Here is a 20768-nt window from a genome sequence, read left to right as displayed (position 1 = left end):
GAAACACAGAAAGTGAAACTGAAAATTCCCTTTGGACATGATTTGAACCGTCAGACTGAGGTTGTGAACAAAATGACAAAGTTCATGCTCGACATGCGAGTTGGCACTCACAAGGTTCCTTTGCCATTCCAGCAGGGTATTATTTTGTCTAATAATTCTGTGTTGGCCCTGCAGAGGTAAATTACTCATTCCTGAATTTTTATTTTTAAAATTGACCCAATTTATAAATTGCTTGGGAAACTTAAAATGTTTGAGAATAATTGTATTTTAATAAATTTTGCAAATAACGTTTTTATTGTAATTATTTTCAGTTACCTCACAGAGAAGTACGGCATTAAAGAATTTTACACATCAAGACTCACCCAGGATTGTGTTGAAGGCGTCTTCTGCTGGTTTCGGTTGGGCGTTGGTACCAACACTGTCCCGACTGCTTTAGAGTTCATCAACAGATTCCGCAAGTATCTGCTTACACGGAGTATGAGACACTATTCACGGAAGTCCAACTGTGCAGAAGAATCGGCAGAATCACAGGACACAAATTTTGATGTTGGATTAAAGATGATTCAGAAGAGCAGCTCCTCGGCAAGTGATGTTTTCAGAGCTCAGGAGATTGAAGCTGCAGTTGCTGAACCTCAAATCGAGACTTTTGAAGAGCAGGATTGGCCTTGCCTGACTGGAGAAGTTCTCAGAGCCAGTGACAAAGATTTTGACGACTTTGCCAACAATTCCGATGTGCTGCCATCAGATGTCCATCACTTGAGCAATGCAGCATCTGAATTTGCTAGCAAGGTTACATACCAAAGGGGCATCCAGAATATGGCTTGTTTCCTGCAAGAGAAATTTCTGTAAGTTTTTAAAATCTAGATTTTACTTTACTTAATAAAATTCCCAGTTATATCTTAATTTATTTTTCAAAATTAAATTTCAATTGGTTTTTAAAGAATTTTTTTAAATACTTTATTCCTTTTACAGCTGAAATGAAATTTATCTTTTATTTCAATTTCAAAACAACTTACTTTTTTCTTTTCAAATAGTTATGAGGAGCAGGAAGAAGAAATCTCGGGCAACCTAGCTGATCTTGTTTGGAAAATGGACCGAATGTTTATTGACTGGCACAGCTCAGGAGAAAACGGCTTCCGAAGAGGGCAAGGAGTCAACGCAGGCCTTGTCATGCACATCACAGAAAACCTAAAGTGCAATCAGGAATTAGCTAAATGTTTTGTGGAGCGAAGACTGTACATGGCTTTGAGGGACTTCAACATTCCTATCCGAAATGCTACAATGAATTGCTCAAATAAAGCGTACCTCAAATATTATGGTTAAATATAAAAAATCCATTCTTATTATAATTTGTTATCAAGTCAAATTTATTAATTCTAGTGAAGTCAAGATTAAAAAATTTTTTTAACGTACCTCTCATAAAATTCATTGGATAATAATGTTTGCGAATATTCGCTGATTCAGCATCTCTGCTACAAATACAAGTGGTGATTCTCACAGTCTGAAATCAAGTGTGAAACAAAGTAAATATTCTTAAAACAATACTAAATTAAATTTCTATAGGCCTGCCTAGCCATGCCAAAGTAATAAAATGAGCAAGTTGTTTTACGGCTGCTTATTATAAAAAAATTTATGACTTACACTAATTGATAAAAACATTTGAAACTGTTTTTAATCTAATACAGAAAAGCAGCGTTAAAATATGCTCAGATAATCTGAAATAATCTTATTTCTGTAAGAAATTTGGACTTATCTAATACTGTAGTATGAATGAATCGCTCTCCTTAGCACTTCTTTGCTCCTTGGCGTTGTTAAAGATCAGCAAAACCATATTTATATTGCACTCTGTGTGATGCTGAATCATTTCAAGGTACAATTCAACGAAAATTAATTGAAATAACCCCCAAAATGCCGCAAAAAAACATTAAATGTTTTTATTTTTGAGGTGCCATTGCGATGATCAAAACAAGCACTGTGACGTCACTCTGACGACGAAGGGAGCCGTCTCTGATTGGCTCTCGCACCGAGCGGCCATCTTGAGTCGCCTGCGCGGCGCGAAACGAAAAATTTCTCATTATGCTGGCCCACTGGTACAAACGATGATATATTATTATTTTTAAGTTGGAATTTCTCTTTTCAAATACAGTAAGGGCTTTCCATTTATGTTCCAAATTCAACCTTGTGGTCCTTCCAGAAGGCATTATTTTGCCCTGTTTATCTTTTATCTTCCATCAATTTATTTACCCTGTTTATCATTATATGGATGAACGCAACCGGCCCAACATGCAAGTCGAGACGGTTGCATAACGTGTGCGGCTTTTCGACAATAGTTAAAATAAAAATAAGCTAATAACGGTGTAGTTTATTTAAGGGGAAATTAACTTTTATTAAGTACAAATATTAAATTATATAAATTCGTCATAAAAATAAGTTTTAGTACTAAAGTAAGAAGAGAGGGAGCTTTCCAAGACTATTATTACGGATCTGCTATTTAAATTCTCATCTCTTGTGTTTTAAGAGCCACTGGACACCGATTTAAAGCTCATCCAAAGTCATTAAAAGAGTTTTGGAAGCAGAGATATATATTGATTACAATCATCCTTATATGCTTAGATATCTTTTATGTATTGTTTCAAAAAATGGTCCTATTACCAACATTTAAATCATCTTAAAAATAATTAAAAGTCACTGCCGAGGACTATTTTGTTTTCCGTCGGCAATTTATTTAAACTTTAATAAGAAAAAGTTGTGCATTTTCAACGGCTGAGGATGAGCTTAAATAATTAATTGAAAGTGACATTTAATAATTGAGTACGGATACAGTTATAGGAGGGTATAGCTCTTCACAATCATGATTTTTACATAATTATTTTGATATACACATTCAGTAATTAACGAATATACGCTTTTTCTTTAAATCCAATATAATATGTGTTCAGTCCTGCAGCGACTCTATTTATCTTATACAAAGTGCGCGTTACAAAGTCTGGAGGTTTTCACAGTTCTTGAATTTCGAGTCCTCTTTGCCGAACATCCACGAGAACATCTGGCGGGCGCGCATCGACGCCCTGGTCATGCCTCGGCTGCGGTGGAACCACGGCGGCGGCGACCCTTCGTGGTTGGCGGCCATCTTGAGCCGGATCTGACTGAGGATGCCCACCAGCAACTCATCCACATTGTGGTTGATGCCGATCGAGATCTCGATGCACTTGCAGCGGTAGGTGCAGGCCAAGCACTTGCCGTCTGCAAAGAGAAATTTCACCATTAGTCAGAGAAAAAAAATTAATCACTATAATTTATTTAAAAAAAAAAAAAAATCTGAGCACAAAAGTAAAGAAAGAATTTTAATCAATTAAAAATTAATTCTTATTTTATTCAACATAATAAAAAAATTAAATCATGTAAAAATTAAAATTAAATTTTATGTTAATTTCATTATTTAACATCTCAATCAGAGATCCTTGGAAAATGGAATTATTTTGAATAAATTATCTTATTATTTATTAATTCTACGTATTTCAACTTTTTTTTAACAAAAAAATTGGAAAATCTTTAAATTTATTTGTAAATTCTTAAAAATTAGCATTTTTTTTTAATTTAAATAATATTTTTTATTTTTGTTTATTTTTAGACCTTGCGTAGAAACAGATCTTGATCGAGCCAAGTCGATTTTGTTGCCCACAAGCAGCGCCGGTCTGCTCCTCAACATGTCCCACTCCTGAAGCCTGGAGAGTTCATCCTCTGCTCGTTGGAAGCTGGCTTTGTCCACCACAGAGTACATGACGAGGAACGCGTGAGGCGGGTTTTCTTTGTCCATGTCCGTCTGTAACAAAAAAATTGCAATAAAATTCGTGTAACAGAATATATAAAAATAAAAAACAAGTGTCATTTTTTGCCCGGAGATGCAATTTCGCTGTTGAAGCTTTGGAGCGAAAAGTTTTTATTACGGCATCTCTACGTTTTCCCCAAACGCGTGATGATCACGTTCTTCGCCGCGGGAAAAGTGTCACCTGCCTCTCCGGCAAGTTTTTTTTCTCTGCGAAAAGTTTCTTCGGCAAAACAGGAAATAATAATAATTCGGAAAGCTGCCTGAAAGGCTTTTGTTCTTTGTTTTCCCTGCGGCGGCACCGCGACGAAAAGTTTGCGCGGAGGAGAACGGCAAAGTACGCTGTGTGATCCTTTCCAGCCGTGGGCAAACACAAATGTGGGTGGGAAAAGCGAATGAAAAAGAGAGAGGGTGGCGAAAGATCGTGATTGGAAAGGTGCAGATTTGTGTGAATGTCGTGATCAGAAGTATTAAATTTTGCATTCAAAGAGGTTTTTTCTCAATTAAAATAAATTTAAAATTTTTCTTTTTCTTTTCTACAAGACAATATCAAGATTAATCAAAGATTGAATCACGAGGTTTTTTAAATTAAATTCCCGTTTTTCCTTTGCTATTTCCAAACTGATAAAATTATTATAAATAATCATTAAATAATTTAATTAAATATAATATTGTTATACAAAAACACAAATAATTGTTTCATTTGTTTATTATCATGTTTAATTAATTAATTATACTGTTAATTTATTTGAAATCACAAATATTTTTAATTAAAAAAAATTGTATAAAAATTAAAAAAAAACTATATGAAAATTAAAAAAAAAATTACTTTTTTATATAATTTCATTTTAGTTGTTTCTTTCCTTCAAGATTTCCAATTTCAAATAAATTAACGGTAAAATTAATTGAATAAACTTGATGAACAACAAAACGATAATTCATTATGTTTTTTATAATTAAATAATAATTTAATTGTTTTATTTTTGCGCCGCCCTCGATTCTCCAAATGCCCCTCCCTCTTTTGGCTCTCTGGGCGGTCTGCTGTGCCCATTAGTTTTATCAGAGATCAGAGATAAACGCTTTTTCGCATACTCCGTGTCCCTTTGTCCTGCTGCTGGGCAAAACGCGCCGGACAGTGTTTTATCTTTTTTTTTCCGCCCGAAGTGGAAAATCAATCCGGCACAGAACGTGTGACACACACACAAAATGCCAAAGGCCGGCCTTGTTTTTGCATTTCTGGCTTCCGGCCAACTGCTCTCTCACTCATTCTCTGCTCGCACTGCGTATATATTTGGACCAGCAGACTCTAGTTCCACACACTGAGAGGACTGAATTATTTGACACACACCGGCGCAATTCAGCCGTTTCGAATTTTCGACCACCACCCTCTCCGGGGCGCGTGAATTCCAGCGACGAGCACTCTCGAAATTAACGCCTGCCGTGAGTGCGAATTATTTAAACGTTAAAAAAAGGTCAGCGCAATTACAGAAGAATTAAAACACACTACGAAATCCTGAATGGAAAAATAGGTCAAATTTGTGCAATTAATAGAAATTACTGGAATGAGAAGTATTGAGATTTTCCTGAATATTAATATAGAAGAAGTTTTTGAGAACAAGATTTTATAATTATTTTGCATTCTAGTTTTTTTTAACCTAAACTATTTTTAAATTTTGCGATAATTCTAGTTTCAAGCAAACAAAAGAAACAAGAATTTACTCCTTTTTCACTATTAAAAAAAATTTATTCCAATTAAGATTATTTTATCTCCACAAACAAACAAGATGGAAATAAATCTGTAACACGTGTGGCAGACAAACAATTTCCTGCCACTCTCGCATACAAATTTTGTGATCTCCCGTCGAGCTGAGAGATATACAAAGGGAATAACATCATGACGAAAGTGTTACCAGGAAGTGCGACACACAGCGGGATTCTAATTTGGAATCGATATTCCGCCTCTCTCTCTCGTCTCGAGCCGCGTGTGGGCACGGAAGAGAGAGAAGTGAATTCGTATAGTATAATATTCTCGTATGTCGCGTGACTCGGGAGTTTTATTGAGAGAAAGTGGACGTTTTCCGGGACCGAGAAAGAGTAGCGAAAGCCTGAACCCCTTTCAGAGGCACACAAACACCCATACTGACACGAAAATTGTCAGTTGGTTGTTAAATGACGGGGAACTTAATATAATCCGGCGGGCCAAATGGGCATTTAAGGTCGTTTTGTTTGGCCATTACGAAAAATAAAAAATGACATGGTGATTTTTGTTATATCGATTAAAATATACATTGTTTTTTAAATAAATCTATCAATTTCTGTAAAGAAAATAAAAAATATTTAACTTTCCTGGAGTAATTTTTAAATCCAAATGAGACTAGTTTTCATCTTTTTAAAGAATCGAAAATCTGAAACGTCTGCAAAAATTTCATGGCCAAAATTCGCTTTCCTAAACTTCAAATCACAGGGTTAATTGGACGTTCACCTGCTTTTCCGTCAATTGAATTTGAATTTTGAATAATGTGGAACCTGATTTCCAAATCTGAAAATCACTAAATTCTCTTGAAAGGGAATTATTTGATTCATTTTTAGACTTCTTTGAGGATAAAAAATACTTTTAACGGAAAAATGCAAAACCAGGTTTCAAATCTTTCAAATGTTGTGATTTTAACAATTAATTTAAATTTTTTTCTCTACTTTTGTAATTTAAAAAAAAAATACCTAACATTTTCCTCTCCCTGAGTGTATCTTTTATATTCAATCTTGAAATAATCCTTTTTTTTTGTAATTTTTCCCTTTAAAAGAGTTTGATTTCTACCTTTTCTGAAGAGTAACTCGACTCTTTGCAAAGCGGAGAACGTTCTCAGGAACTAACCCTATTTCGCGCCCGTTTGCCTTTCTGCGATAATTAGATAAAAGAGGGCTTGTCTCATCTTCCTACTCCTTGTACATCTCTCTCGGAGCCGAGCCAAAGCCCAAGGAAACAAACGAGCAAGAGACAAAGCAGACGCTCGGTTGATTTTCTCTCGCTTGCAGTCCTTTGACAAACTCCCCACATACACACGACGTACGGCGGCAGATGCGACTACAAGAGCAAGACATTATACGAACCTTTGAGTTCTGGATGACTGTGAAGAGAAGTTCCGATTCCTCTCCGTTCAGGGATATGCAAACCGACTGCTCAATCGGCTCATCTGCAACACAAAAAGATCCAGAGATGAGAAAAAAACCATCGAATTTTTAGTAAAATTTTACTTTTAAATGGAGAAAAAGCATGAGAATTTGACATTGGCAGATAATTTAACAGTTTGGCGAAAATTGTTATGAAAAATGATATTTTTTTTCTTAGTATGGACAAAAAAAGTGTCCAAACTTTTAATTAAAAATGAATTAACTCTACCCCAAAATACTCAACAAACAAATTTTAATTAAAAATTCATCAAAACTTTGTTTATATTTTATTCTCTTTTCAAACAGATTTAATTAAAAAGAAGATACGAAATTGTAAAATTTCCTCTCCTTCAAAAACTTTGTAGCAGGCTTTGTATAATTTCTACTCCATTCTCCCGTTCTGTGCGAAACGCAAACAAAACTCTCTCGTCCGTGGAAGCTATATTATTTTTTTGTGTTCGTTGATAAAACAGAAGGCTTCATTCCTTTCGGCCGGTCAGTGAAATTGAGGCAAGGGTCAGCGCCAGCGAGGCGAGATTAAACAAAATAATACAGGCCGACCCGGGGTTTGATTTTTTTCCTGGGCTCTTTTGTTTCCGTTACTTTTTCGGCGCTGCTTGTTCATTCGATCCGACCGGCCGAAAAAGCAGCATTAGCAGCTTTTTGTTCCACGAAAATTGAAAGCGACAACAACTATCAATGGCCGTGGAAATAATAAAACAGGGAGAGACCTTTTTCCTATGCAGTCAACTCTTGACATGTATGGAATAAAAATCAATATGGTGCGTTGTTGGTCGGGAATTTATGTGTTCGCGCTCTTTTTTTATTGTCGTGCATAATGGAATATAGGAATGAGAGCGACTCTCTTCTGCCCTTCTGCTCTCCCTCCTTCCGACTGAAAACTCAATTTACTCTCGCCCTCATTTTGCTCCTTATCACGTGTGTGTGTTTGTCAAGTAAACCGAGGAAGGCTCATTTTTGGGGCAGTCGAAATGGAGTTAGTTTCCACCAGTGGGCCAGCATAATGAGAAATTTTTCGTTTCGCGCCGCGCAGGCGACTCAAGATGGCCGCTCGGTGCGAGAGCCAATCAGAGACGGCTCCCTTCGTCGTCAGAGTGACGTCACAGTGCTTGTTTTGATCATCGCAATGGCACCTCAAAAATAAAAACATTTAATGTTTTTTTGCGGCATTTTGGGGGTTATTTCAATTAATTTTCGTTGAATTGTACCTTGAAATGATTCAGCATCACACAGAGTGCAATATAAATATGGTTTTGCTGATCTTTAACAACGCCAAGGAGCAAAGAAGTGCTAAGGAGAGCGATTCATTCATACTACAGTATTAGATAAGTCCAAATTTCTTACAGAAATAAGATTATTTCAGATTATCTGAGCATATTTTAACGCTGCTTTTCTGTATTAGATTAAAAACAGTTTCAAATGTTTTTATCAATTAGTGTAAGTCATAAATTTTTTTATAATAAGCAGCCGTAAAACAACTTGCTCATTTTATTACTTTGGCATGGCTAGGCAGGCCTATAGAAATTTAATTTAGTATTGTTTTAAGAATATTTACTTTGTTTCACACTTGATTTCAGACTGTGAGAATCACCACTTGTATTTGTAGCAGAGATGCTGAATCAGCGAATATTCGCAAACATTATTATCCAATGAATTTTATGAGAGGTACGTTAAAAAAATTTTTTAATCTTGACTTCACTAGAATTAATAAATTTGACTTGATAACAAATTATAATAAGAATGGATTTTTTATATTTAACCATAATATTTGAGGTACGCTTTATTTGAGCAATTCATTGTAGCATTTCGGATAGGAATGTTGAAGTCCCTCAAAGCCATGTACAGTCTTCGCTCCACAAAACATTTAGCTAATTCCTGATTGCACTTTAGGTTTTCTGTGATGTGCATGACAAGGCCTGCGTTGACTCCTTGCCCTCTTCGGAAGCCGTTTTCTCCTGAGCTGTGCCAGTCAATAAACATTCGGTCCATTTTCCAAACAAGATCAGCTAGGTTGCCCGAGATTTCTTCTTCCTGCTCCTCATAACTATTTGAAAAGAAAAAAGTAAGTTGTTTTGAAATTGAAATAAAAGATAAATTTCATTTCAGCTGTAAAAGGAATAAAGTATTTAAAAAAATTCTTTAAAAACCAATTGAAATTTAATTTTGAAAAATAAATTAAGATATAACTGGGAATTTTATTAAGTAAAGTAAAATCTAGATTTTAAAAACTTACAGAAATTTCTCTTGCAGGAAACAAGCCATATTCTGGATGCCCCTTTGGTATGTAACCTTGCTAGCAAATTCAGATGCTGCATTGCTCAAGTGATGGACATCTGATGGCAGCACATCGGAATTGTTGGCAAAGTCGTCAAAATCTTTGTCACTGGCTCTGAGAACTTCTCCAGTCAGGCAAGGCCAATCCTGCTCTTCAAAAGTCTCGATTTGAGGTTCAGCAACTGCAGCTTCAATCTCCTGAGCTCTGAAAACATCACTTGCCGAGGAGCTGCTCTTCTGAATCATCTTTAATCCAACATCAAAATTTGTGTCCTGTGATTCTGCCGATTCTTCTGCACAGTTGGACTTCCGTGAATAGTGTCTCATACTCCGTGTAAGCAGATACTTGCGGAATCTGTTGATGAACTCTAAAGCAGTCGGGACAGTGTTGGTACCAACGCCCAACCGAAACCAGCAGAAGACGCCTTCAACACAATCCTGGGTGAGTCTTGATGTGTAAAATTCTTTAATGCCGTACTTCTCTGTGAGGTAACTGAAAATAATTACAATAAAAACGTTATTTGCAAAATTTATTAAAATACAATTATTCTCAAACATTTTAAGTTTCCCAAGCAATTTATAAATTGGGTCAATTTTAAAAATAAAAATTCAGGAATGAGTAATTTACCTCTGCAGGGCCAACACAGAATTATTAGACAAAATAATACCCTGCTGGAATGGCAAAGGAACCTTGTGAGTGCCAACTCGCATGTCGAGCATGAACTTTGTCATTTTGTTCACAACCTCAGTCTGACGGTTCAAATCATGTCCAAAGGGAATTTTCAGTTTCACTTTCTGTGTTTCCTCTCGCGAGTTGAAAACGTCGAACCATTCATCAACAACAGAGATCAATTCGGCAGCAAAATCTGCATTTGAATTTTTCAGCAGCCTTTTATTGCTCAGTTCATGAATTGCTGCAGCAGTTGTGCCACTGAGAAGCTGCGCAGCAGGCTGAACCCTCATTCGGCCTTTTGCGTTCACGTTCAACAAGCCCAGGTGCAGTTTATCGGCAGATCTCAGACCATGACCACCTCTGTTAGTTCAAGTAAAGTTGAATTAATATATGATGCGCTGCCTTAAATTTTTAAATGAAAAAAAACTTACTTATTCAGCAGTGCAATTACTTGTTTTAGGAGCTTTATGTCAACTTGTTTGCCACCAGGAAATTTTAAACCGGAGTCCAGGAGATGATTACGGAGTAGTTTGATCATGTGGGGGATATCGGCGAAGAAATAAATCCGAAGATCAGGGTTGCTGGGGTGCGCTAGAAACTCCTCCTTGCCTTCGAGGAATTCCTTCAGGAACCTTTGATTAGTTGGCGCTAAGTCGCACACAGCTGCACAGACGGTAAAACCAATGTCATACAAGTCGGCCACAATCTGCTTGAAGAGATCCATGTCCATGTCTCTGTCAAAGTCAAAGAAAATTGGTTGCTTCCATTTGCCTGCAAAAATTATGATTAATGATTATTTTCAATAGAAATTTAGAAAATATTTATAATATTTAATTTATTTTAAATTTAGAGAACTTAAATTATTGCAATATTTCTCGCTTTTTGTGATGCTACAGGATAAATTGAAATTTATAATTTGCTTAGATTAATAATTCACCTGACACTACAGGGCGCATCATTAGAACTTGAACATGATTATTGGGTCCAATAACTTCATCGGTCCCTTGACAATACTGAGCCCTGTGAGATAAACTCATCTCATCAAAAGATAGGCAGACAAGCCTCTGGTTCTCAGGTAGTTCTTGAACTAGATCTCGTAGAACTTCCAGAAGTTCAGTTTGTTTCCCGGGACTGATTTGTAGTTTACTACACCAGCGCCTGTCCGTAGAGGCTGAGGGCAGTGGGATTTTTAATTTTTTCCGAACATACTCCAAAACCTTTTCTCCGAATGCTAAACAACCCACGGATTTTGAAATATCTTCAGCGCCCCAGCGTACCTAATAAAATTATAATTTTTTTTATACTTTTTTTGTTAAACAGAATAAATTACTTTTTTGCCACTGAGAATGGCTTGAATTTGTGTATCACTGAAGATTTCCTCAAACGGTTTGCATATTTCTTGCTTGCCCTTTTCGTATCCTTCTCGGTGTGCTCGAAGATAAAGTTGATTTCTATTTTCCGATTGAATTGCAAAGGTTTTAAGAGATTTTTTAGCATTTTCAGATTCCTTTTGTACAGAAGCTAGTTGTCGTTCCAGTTCATCTCTCTCTCTTTCCTTTGCCTCGACTTCCGATTTTAAATCTTGAATTTGTCGTTGCATATTGACGAACGCATTCGGCCGTTCAGCAGTCAAGTGGGAAGGACCTGTTACCCTTGCAGAGAACTCTAAAGGGTGCCCAGCTGCATTGAGCATTTGCATAGCCCTTTGTTGCTGAGGCCTTATAACTGGCAAGGGTTTCCTCCTAAAATATACATATTTATTTTTAGTTTAAATTTTGTTTCCCAAATCGAGATAATTAATTACAATATAGTTATCTTTCTTAGAATTAGCGGCGCATCCCTTGGTTCAATACAGACATTTGGCCCTAAAAAATGTTCAACTTTTTTATTGTTTTTAACTGAAACCATTTCATGATATAATTATATACCTTTTTTATAACTAGTCTTTTCTTTCGGAAAGGTCACTTCTGATGTGACGGCAAATGTATCCATACTCGATTCTGTTTATGAGAGATGTTGAAATATTTAAATATTTTTTTGTTATGTGGAACAAAGTACTTGGTAAAATTTAACTCTACCTCTCAAGAATCCCTCTACTGGCATGGCCATCCGGGAGTCGTCAATTGACTTCATTTTCTTGCAGGCCAAAGAACTTTATTAAGGAAAATTTATAATTAATAATTATTTTATAAGACAGCTAAATCAACTTGCCAAGTCTCTTCCTCTATTGCTCGTTTTTCATTGCAAGGTTTAAGAATTATTGTTGTTGATGGCCTGGTCTGAATTTTCGGACCAGGCAGCTTGAGAGATGGTAGAATATTTTTCGGCCGACATCGGCACTTTTCCGACTTTAGTTGCTTGCAAACCCATGAATGAATTTGTTCAAAGTGCTCGTCGCAAACTCTACAATGCCGTATTAAAGATGAAAACTTTGGGTCTTCAGCATCCCTCCCACACAGGATCCACCACTCTTTCGCTTTTTCCAAATCTGAGGGAAATGAAAAAAATTTCCTTTCCGGGTGTTTTAGACTGTCATTTCCGCAGGATGGCACAAAACAGATGTTGACCATTTTGAAAGACAAAAATCTCGTTATCAATTAAAAAAAAAAAATGTTCAAATTCTGTATATGGGTTGACTGGGTTGCGGTCAATCTATTGATTAATTGATTTGATCTGATCTTTGTTTATAAAAAACCAGAGCATGTGTAATATTCCCGCTCACGCATCATCTGTCAAACGACAGCCCTGAGCTGCCACCTCAATGTATCATTATGAACTAGTGACCAAAACAATGTCAACAGCTGAAAACTTAATTAGTAAAACAATAGTCATCGATTACAGGTAGGATAATTGGGGTAATTAATTTATTATTTCCACCATTGAATTTCACGATGCTTCACAAGCATTTCAAATATTTCGCGCCTCTCAGGGAGCGGCCATATTGGCGCAGCTCGCCGTTATGCTGGCCCACTGGTTTCCACTTCACTTATTCTCCAGCACGCACAAAACCAAGTTTAATCCTTTTGTTTAATTTACCTCGAAAAAGGGGTGAATAATAAAGATAATCTTTTCCCACGAAAAGCTTTTTATCAGAATTTTTGTTTGCCAAAATCTTTAATTGAATCTCTTGTCTCATCTCTTTTCAATTCAATGCGGAATCAATTGTATTTTTTTTTTGCCTGTGTTCTTTGGAATTGAATCCAGAATGAGAGGAAAGAGATTCCATTATTTTTGTGGCGGAAATATTCTCCATGTCAACAAAGAAAATAAGTTAATTGAATAACGAAACTGGGCAAAAAGCTCTTTTTAAAAAGGTGACTTTTTGTGCTCAAATTTTAGTTTCATTGTTTCCGAGTGAGTAATTTTTCCAAGTTTTATTGAAGTAAAGCAAGGTCCGCTCGTCAGAAAATTTCGATTGTTGTCGAGCTCTCTGATTGGGTACAACTTTTCTTGTACCCAATCAGAGAGCTCAAACAACAATCAAATCTTTTTTCATTGTTGCTGATGCGCGGACCTTGAAGTAAAGTAAATTTTTGAGTTTTTATTGCTCAAAAGTAAATAAAATAATTTTTTTTTAATTGCGATGTTAGTTTGTTAAGGATTTTTTAATCAAACAGTAATATAAATTCTGAAAATAAGAGTAAATCAAAATATCGCACGAAATAAAAATACTTCCTAAAAAGATTGAAATTTGATACTGACTTGTTTGTCTGTCGTAAGCGTAGGCGTTGATGCACTCGGAGGTCATGAACTGCTCGACGAGGGCCGTTTTGCCCACCCCAGAGGCACCAAGAAGTGCGACTCGGAAAGGCGGTGGCTTTTCTACGGCCGCGGCCTCTGCGGCCGCCTGCTGAGCCTCCTGGGCCATGCTCGGCGGAAGAAGGGAGTTGCTTCTGGAGCGGCGCCGCCGGAAAGAATCGCCACGGTTCACAATTCCTGAAAGCAAAAACATTAACAAATTAAAATTTTTAATAAATTTCAAAATGATTCAAATAAAGATTAGTGAATTTAAAATTTTAGCGGTGCACTGGCGGTACATTTATAAATCTTCATCCTTTAATTTTGAGGGATTATTTTCAAAAACCCTTCCCTCTACTTTTATTTTATTCATATTTTTCTGTGTTCATCAAAACACAGCTTAGCATAATAATGTGTAGTACGCATAGTTTAGCGGTTGTGAAATTCCAAGAACCGGCCGGCATTAATATTGATGCAGCCCTTCCGTGTCGGATTTAGTTAGTCGTCAACATGTTTAGTGCACAAACAGCGCGGTTCCCTTCGCGCTTGTGCATAATTTATCTCGTAATTCCGCTGACGCCTGCCAGGGTGTCGTTTATGCAACCGGCTGGACGTGTTTGCGATGCACGTTGCATAACCACTTCTAAAAGCGACTGACAAGCGGGGGAGAATGCGTGTCAGTTGCGAAAAGAGTAAAAACATTATCCAGTCGAGTGAAGGAAATTTTTTGAGATAATAATTTAGGAGAGGACTTACGATTAAAATGCAACTTTTAAAGGTCCAGAAATGAAATTCTTTTAATTTTTTAATTTAAAAATAGACAAAATTTCACTTTCCCGCCAAATTAATTTCAATCTCTCAATCACTCAAACTGGTTAAAAAAAGCATTATTTTTAACTCTCCTTTAAAAAATTTCAAATAATTTTGGCGGCAAAGTCCAATTTTTTTAAATTTCAGAATCAAAATTTCCCTTGTGCGTCACTAAACTTTTTTTTATCATTTTGGTAGCAAATTTATTTCCTCCCCGCTTACATTTTTGCCAACCATGTGTTTATTTGGACAGAAATAACGTATTTTTGTTCGGAATAAACTTTGCGACTTGTTTTTGTGGCGCATTTGTCACCGCGCGCTGCGAGAGTTTGCCACAATAAAAGACCATAACACGTTCCAACTGTCCACCGCCGCTGCTGTTATTTAAAACGAATCGCGCGCGAAATCACCCTCGGCACTACTAATTCGGTTGTGCGAAATTCCGGAGAGATGTGATAATTTAATTCAAACGGGCACTGCGGGCCTTCATGCCGCAGCCACTGCGCAGTTTTTAGCTAATTAATTGGCAGCCACTAATCCACTTGCAGCCTCCGAGAGTTGGGTCGGCAAAGTGCGTCGTTTTGATGTCTGCCATTTGCAGAATTTCCGTCAAAAGAGATTTGCCACGGGCTGACGAGTGGATGGAATTTTCCTCTTCTTGCGAGTTCTTTTCAAGAAAAGCAGCGGGAGGTTCAAAAATCATTCAGAAAGGAAAACAAACTTTTTCAATATGATGTTGAAAGTTGCTCCGAATCTCGATTTATTTTCTTAAAAAAATCAATAAACAGTCATAGAAGCTTTGAATTGTCAAGGTAGTAAATTTAAAGGGTCTCTATATGTAAGATTTTCATTCTTATTTTCAAAAAGTGTAAAAATTTAGGACTTAAATCCAGATTGCTATCTAAAAATCCATTCATGTAAATACTTTAAATCACTAAATTTAGGCTTTCTATTTTCAGTCATAGTAATGAGAAGATTCAAATGCTTTTGGCGGGAAAAGGTGACCCTTCGATGAATCCCTGTTTCAACTCTTGAGATTTCAAATTTTTGGAACGAGATTTCTTTATTGAGTAGTGAAATTTTGTGTTTCCTTTCATTAAATTCTGGAGAGGCACTTTAACTACGCAATTAATTTTCAGCGACTTTGTTCTATGCTGCGCTCATTGGAATGCGGATGCGAAATTGCACAAAACACGCCTTGCCATAAATATAACGACGCACTCGTGTAATTTTCACGGACACTTGAAGCACTAGAGCGGCCAAACATTTTCACCGCGCTCCACCTCATGCTGAATAATTCATCATGCAGAGATGCAATTTCGGAAGAGCCGTTGTACCAACTCTGGCGAAATTTTCACCGCATAGGAGATAAAAATATTTTGCCAGCGTGAGTGCTTTCACCGGCGATCGATAAAGGCATTAAAAATTACGCACGTTTTGGAGCAAATTTAAGGAAAAAAATGTGGAAAATTAAATTTCATTCCTTAAAAAATAGGTTTAGGAAGTTTTAGACACAAAAATGTTTGATAAAAGGTAAAGAGCATTGAAATTTGATTATTGATCGAGTTGTTAAATTTATATTGAATTATTTTAATATTTGTTGTGGAGAGGCAATATTAGGTTGAATGATTAATTTTAAATGAAGTATAAATAATAAAAATTTTTGATTTTTTTAAATTTTATTTGATTCATTTGATTTTGAATTCTTTTATGTGCTTTAATAAAGTAAAAAGTTAAGGGCAAAACCTCATTCAAAATCATTAATATTTTCTCTTTATTATTTCATTGTTACAGCCAATTTTTTTAAGAATAAAATTGGGTTTCTACGACATTGATAAAGAGAATTGTTTTATACATCAATATTAGATTTAATTCATACAAAATTTCATCTAAAGGCTCTTTAGAATTGCAAAACACCAACTTCAAGCAAAATGGAATCAATATTTTTTGTATTTTTCTTTTCAAATAAACATAATAGTTCAGAAATGTAAACACAAATTGCAATTCGTGATTGTTCGCGTTGTCCCATTTGCTCCATGTATGCATTTTTTTTTTATTCACCGAGATATCTCCGGTTCACATGCAGACATTCACGAGTGTGTGTTTGTGAAAGAAGAAAATTCTCTCTGTGTCGGAAATGTGTGCCCGTGATGTGTCGGCGTATTCGCGTCAGCGCGCGTTTTTGCGGCACAATACATATTTTTATCCACGCGCGAGTGACCCAAATTTTTCGCATCTTTGCCAAACGTAATGAGGGGCCGCGTGTGTGTTTTACGAGTGGGGCCGCCGCGTGCCAAAACCTGTCTGCCAGGAAGCATATTGTTGTCATCTGTGATTAAGTCGCGAAATATTTCCAGCAGAAATGAGGTTTCGAGGCCAAGCACACGGCCCTCAAGACGACGAGAACAGGCCACTTATGCTTAATAAAGAAGACTGAGAACCCTTCATCTTTTCATCTTACGGGAGCAAAAAATAATTGGCTCAAAGATATATCGAGCAAGGGAAATTTAATTAGAAATAAATAGATTAGAAAATAAGTTGATTTAGAAGGGAAAGTTATAATTAATTAAAGTAATGATCAAAGTATTTTCGTTTATCTTTTAATTTGTTTGAAGCCTTCAAAATGGGATTATGTTATTTTAATTCAAATTAAAAAAGTATTTTACACAGAGATTTTTTAGTTTTATAAAATGTTTTAGGACTATTTTGATGATTTTTAATGAATTTCTTATTCAGAAATATAAATTTTCTTACAGTTCGGCAACGTTAACTAAAAATGGCATGAAAATATTGAAGAAAATGCATTAAAAAAAGTTGAATGTCTTCTCTTCTTTCTAAAAAATGATAATAAAAATTTTGGAACAAACTTAAAATACATACAATTTATATCATGGACGGGTGGACCAAAAAATTAGTTTGTTTAAGGATGGTAAAATTTTTTAACAATTTTTCTTTTTATTTGTCTCTTTAAAAAGCATGGTTGAACTTTTTTACTGCTCAGTTCCCTTTCTGATCCCTACCTCATCATAATTGAATTTGACACGTTTAATTTTGCCTCATTACTAAAATTTCAGCCTACAAGTCGTCTTTTTCATTGTGAAATAAACTTTGTCTTGAATGAAACATAAAACAAAAGCAATAATGACAAGCCTATAATCTGGGATTTGATCACCTTTTAATAAACTAATGGCTCGTTCTTATTCTTATTCTCTCTAGTTCTTATCAAAGCAAGTAAATATTTTTTTTTTTTTATTATTATTATTTGACATTAATAAGCATTAATTTATAATTTACAGCATATTTATTAAAAATGTTCCTTTTTTAAGTTTTATTTAATTATTTTTGGCACTTTATGACATAAAATTCAAAGTTTTTTAAAGCTGAAAATGTATTCAAATCAGTATTATTAATATTATTTTAATTTAATTAATGAAATTTAACGAAAATCGTCGTTTCCAAGAAAGATATATGCAATTTTTAAACTGATCTTTGTAATTTGTTAGAAAAAATTATATAAAAATTGAAAAATATCAATCATTATTGCCTCCAAAATATGGATTTATTTTCATTTTTTATTAATACAAATTTTTCCAGACCCAATTAAAATCTCTTTGGAACTTCAATATGAAATATAGACAAGTAAAACACCCCACTTTGACAATATAATGTTTATTATATAAATAGCAGACTTTGACGAAACACGTGGAATTGACAGTGACAAAGGGCCCCTTTTGCGGTTGGGTCGGCGGTTGAGCAATCAACAAGTCACAAGACGGCGTGCTGCGTTTATACATCCCAAGCTGGCAGTTAATCACAGCCGAAGCAAGCAGTGCATGATGTACACTTTAATAATAGCGCCCATCTCATTATGCACGGCCAAGTGTTGACGACACAATTTCAGCGCGGTTTGCAAAATCGGCGAGATTCGTCTCGCGAAAGGATCTCTCCAGAAGAGCCTAATTAATGCGCCGGATCGTAAAGGAAGAAACCGCTTTGATCTCGGGGAGGGCGACGAGCGCCGCCACCTTTGAAAAATGACGAGACACGCGAAAATTACACGGTGTGTGTGTCTGTGGAACAGGAAATTTGTGTTTTAATTATCAAGCTATCCGACGGCCCACTTGCGACAACACGTCAAAATATTTACAAAGTGTGGAAGGGAATTAGTTTACTATCTTCTATCAAAACAGGTGCACGAGAATTAGAAAGTAAATATTTGCGAAAAAAAAACTCAATTAAAAGGAAAAAACGTCAGGTTAATTTAATTTTATCACAAAAATAAATTAAATAAATAAAACTGGAATATATCCTGAAAATGATTGATCATTGAGGTCAAAATTTAGATAATAAAGTATTTGTTAAATTCTGAAATAAAATACAAAAGTTTTACCAGCAGAGAAACTCAAATAATTATAATTAATTTTAGGAAAAGATCACTTTGAATTTGATTTTTCTAGACTTAAATATTGAAATTTACCTAAATTTTGGTGGGAAAATTGAATTTAGTCATGAAATTTTGTCTATTTTAAAATTCAATAATAAAAATAATTGCTGAGAGAGAATCTTTAATTTAACCGGTTTCGTTTGAAAATAGTTTTTCTCCTCATTAGTGATTAGAAAAATATTATCTTTCAGCAACTTGATGAAATCGAGTCCCTTGCTAAAGCAAGCATGCGATTTTAATCAGACTCTGAATGGAAACTTTGCTCGTTATCCTTTACTTCTCATCATCGGAATTGCGCTCTCGGCCTATATAGCTGCGATGCGTCGGTTTATTTTTGCCAGTTTCGCGCTGCTACCGTGTTTACTTTCGCGTCGGTGTGTAAGGTGAAATAAATAAACAAACACGCGGCGGCCCCAAAGGGGATGTTTTCAGGCTGCCGAGTGGGTGGGTTATGGGCTCAATAACAGCAAACAAGCAGTGCAAACAGCCGACGGCCACTCGTAGTTGGACCTCCTTGCACGGACGCGGCGGGTTTTTGCGTTTAAGTCTTTCAGGAAAGCGGACGAAAAAGTCCAAAGCTGCAAAAGGAAATCTCGGCACTAACAAAAAGCAAACACAAGCAGCGGGAAAGAGGTTCAAACTTGACCATAATCTATTCTCATCATCATCATCATCCATTAAATGAAAAACGTTCCTCTTCAGAATTCTCAGCTACCAAAGTGATATGAGGTGGACTTGGTTATAAGAAATTAAAAATTAAATAAACATTTTCAAAACTTTCAACCAACAACGATTTGGATACAAAATAAAATTAGTCTTAATACCATTATTTTCTTATTACTTTAAGTTTAACAATAGGAACCTGAATTAAAAAAAAATATATATATTGGGTGGGACTGAATATGTGAGAATTGATTCTTGCAGCGATTCTCGAGAAGTGATTCTCGCGCAAGGAATCTCAAGGAACAATTCTGTGATGGTTTTTCAATGGCAGAAACGTTCATCAAGAATTTTTTCGCGAGAATCACTTCTCGAGAATCGCTTCACGAGAATCGCTTCACGAGAATCGCTTCACGAGAATCACTGCAAGAATCGATTCTCTCATGTTCGGACCCACCCATTGAAGAATGGAGATGGATAAGAATAAAAATTACATCCGAACCAATTTATTTGCAATTATTTGTAATTCAAATACTCCAGATATTTTCATTCAATGTTTCAGCAAAAATTAATTAAAGCAACCAATGAAATACTCATATTTAAAGAAAGGGCTCACAACGTTAGGATTGCAAGTAAATTTCAACAATAATGGAGGAGCTTTTGATGAAGTTAAGTCAAACCATTTTCGTTTAATTGTTGCTTAATTTGAACTCCTATTTTCTCATAATAATTGTGCATATTTTTTTATAAGAATAATGTTCAATTTCGAGCAAAATTTTTAATATTTAATTTTTTTATAGGAAAAATTTCTACAATTTATGCTTTAAAACTAATTTTCAATTTAACTTCTTACATAAATTTTATAAAAAGATTGTAAAGTGAATGAATTAGTCAAAATAATATACTTTTGCTCTATTTTTAGCACTTTTTATGTCTTCTCTAAAAGTTTTTTCAAGCATCCACTTTTATGCCTTCGTTGATATTTGACGCCAGAATCTCTTGTGACGTATTGAGTGAGAGCACCGAATTCCCCCCCACAGGTGCGAGAAAAACAATCTTGATGAAAATTGACGCGGATCAAATTGCGCTCCTCCTTTTCCACGGCGAATGAATTTCCCAGAAAAATTTAATCTGGCTCAGTGGCTCGGAGGAGA

At 35.6% G+C, this 20768-nt stretch overlaps 1 protein-coding gene across 2 annotated transcripts in view; it reads right to left on the bottom strand.

Moving 5' to 3' along the window:
- Window positions 1–2342: 2342 nt before the first annotated feature.
- The window catches only part of LOC132204808 (GTP-binding protein REM 1), a 41863-nt gene continuing 23437 nt past the window's right edge, over window positions 2343–20768 (bottom strand). For both annotated transcript variants that reach the window (XM_059633588.1, XM_059633587.1), the window contains exons 3-6: window positions 13665–13898; window positions 6935–7017; window positions 3634–3823; window positions 2343–3243 (exon numbers count right to left, since the gene is read on the bottom strand). In XM_059633588.1, the coding sequence (XP_059489571.1) occupies window positions 2978–3243; window positions 3634–3823; window positions 6935–7017; window positions 13665–13898 (773 nt within the window). In that variant the 3' untranslated portion in view covers window positions 2343–2977. The remainder of the gene's footprint in view (window positions 3244–3633; window positions 3824–6934; window positions 7018–13664; window positions 13899–20768) is intronic.

This window comes from Neocloeon triangulifer, unplaced genomic scaffold (genome assembly GCF_031216515.1).
Source record: "Neocloeon triangulifer isolate White Clay Creek 2 clone unplaced genomic scaffold, ASM3121651v1 ptg000022l, whole genome shotgun sequence".
Taxonomy (NCBI): Eukaryota; Metazoa; Arthropoda; class Insecta; order Ephemeroptera; family Baetidae; genus Neocloeon; species Neocloeon triangulifer.
The sequence above is the reverse complement of the archived record's forward strand: the minus strand, read 5'-3'. Positions and strand labels throughout refer to the sequence as shown.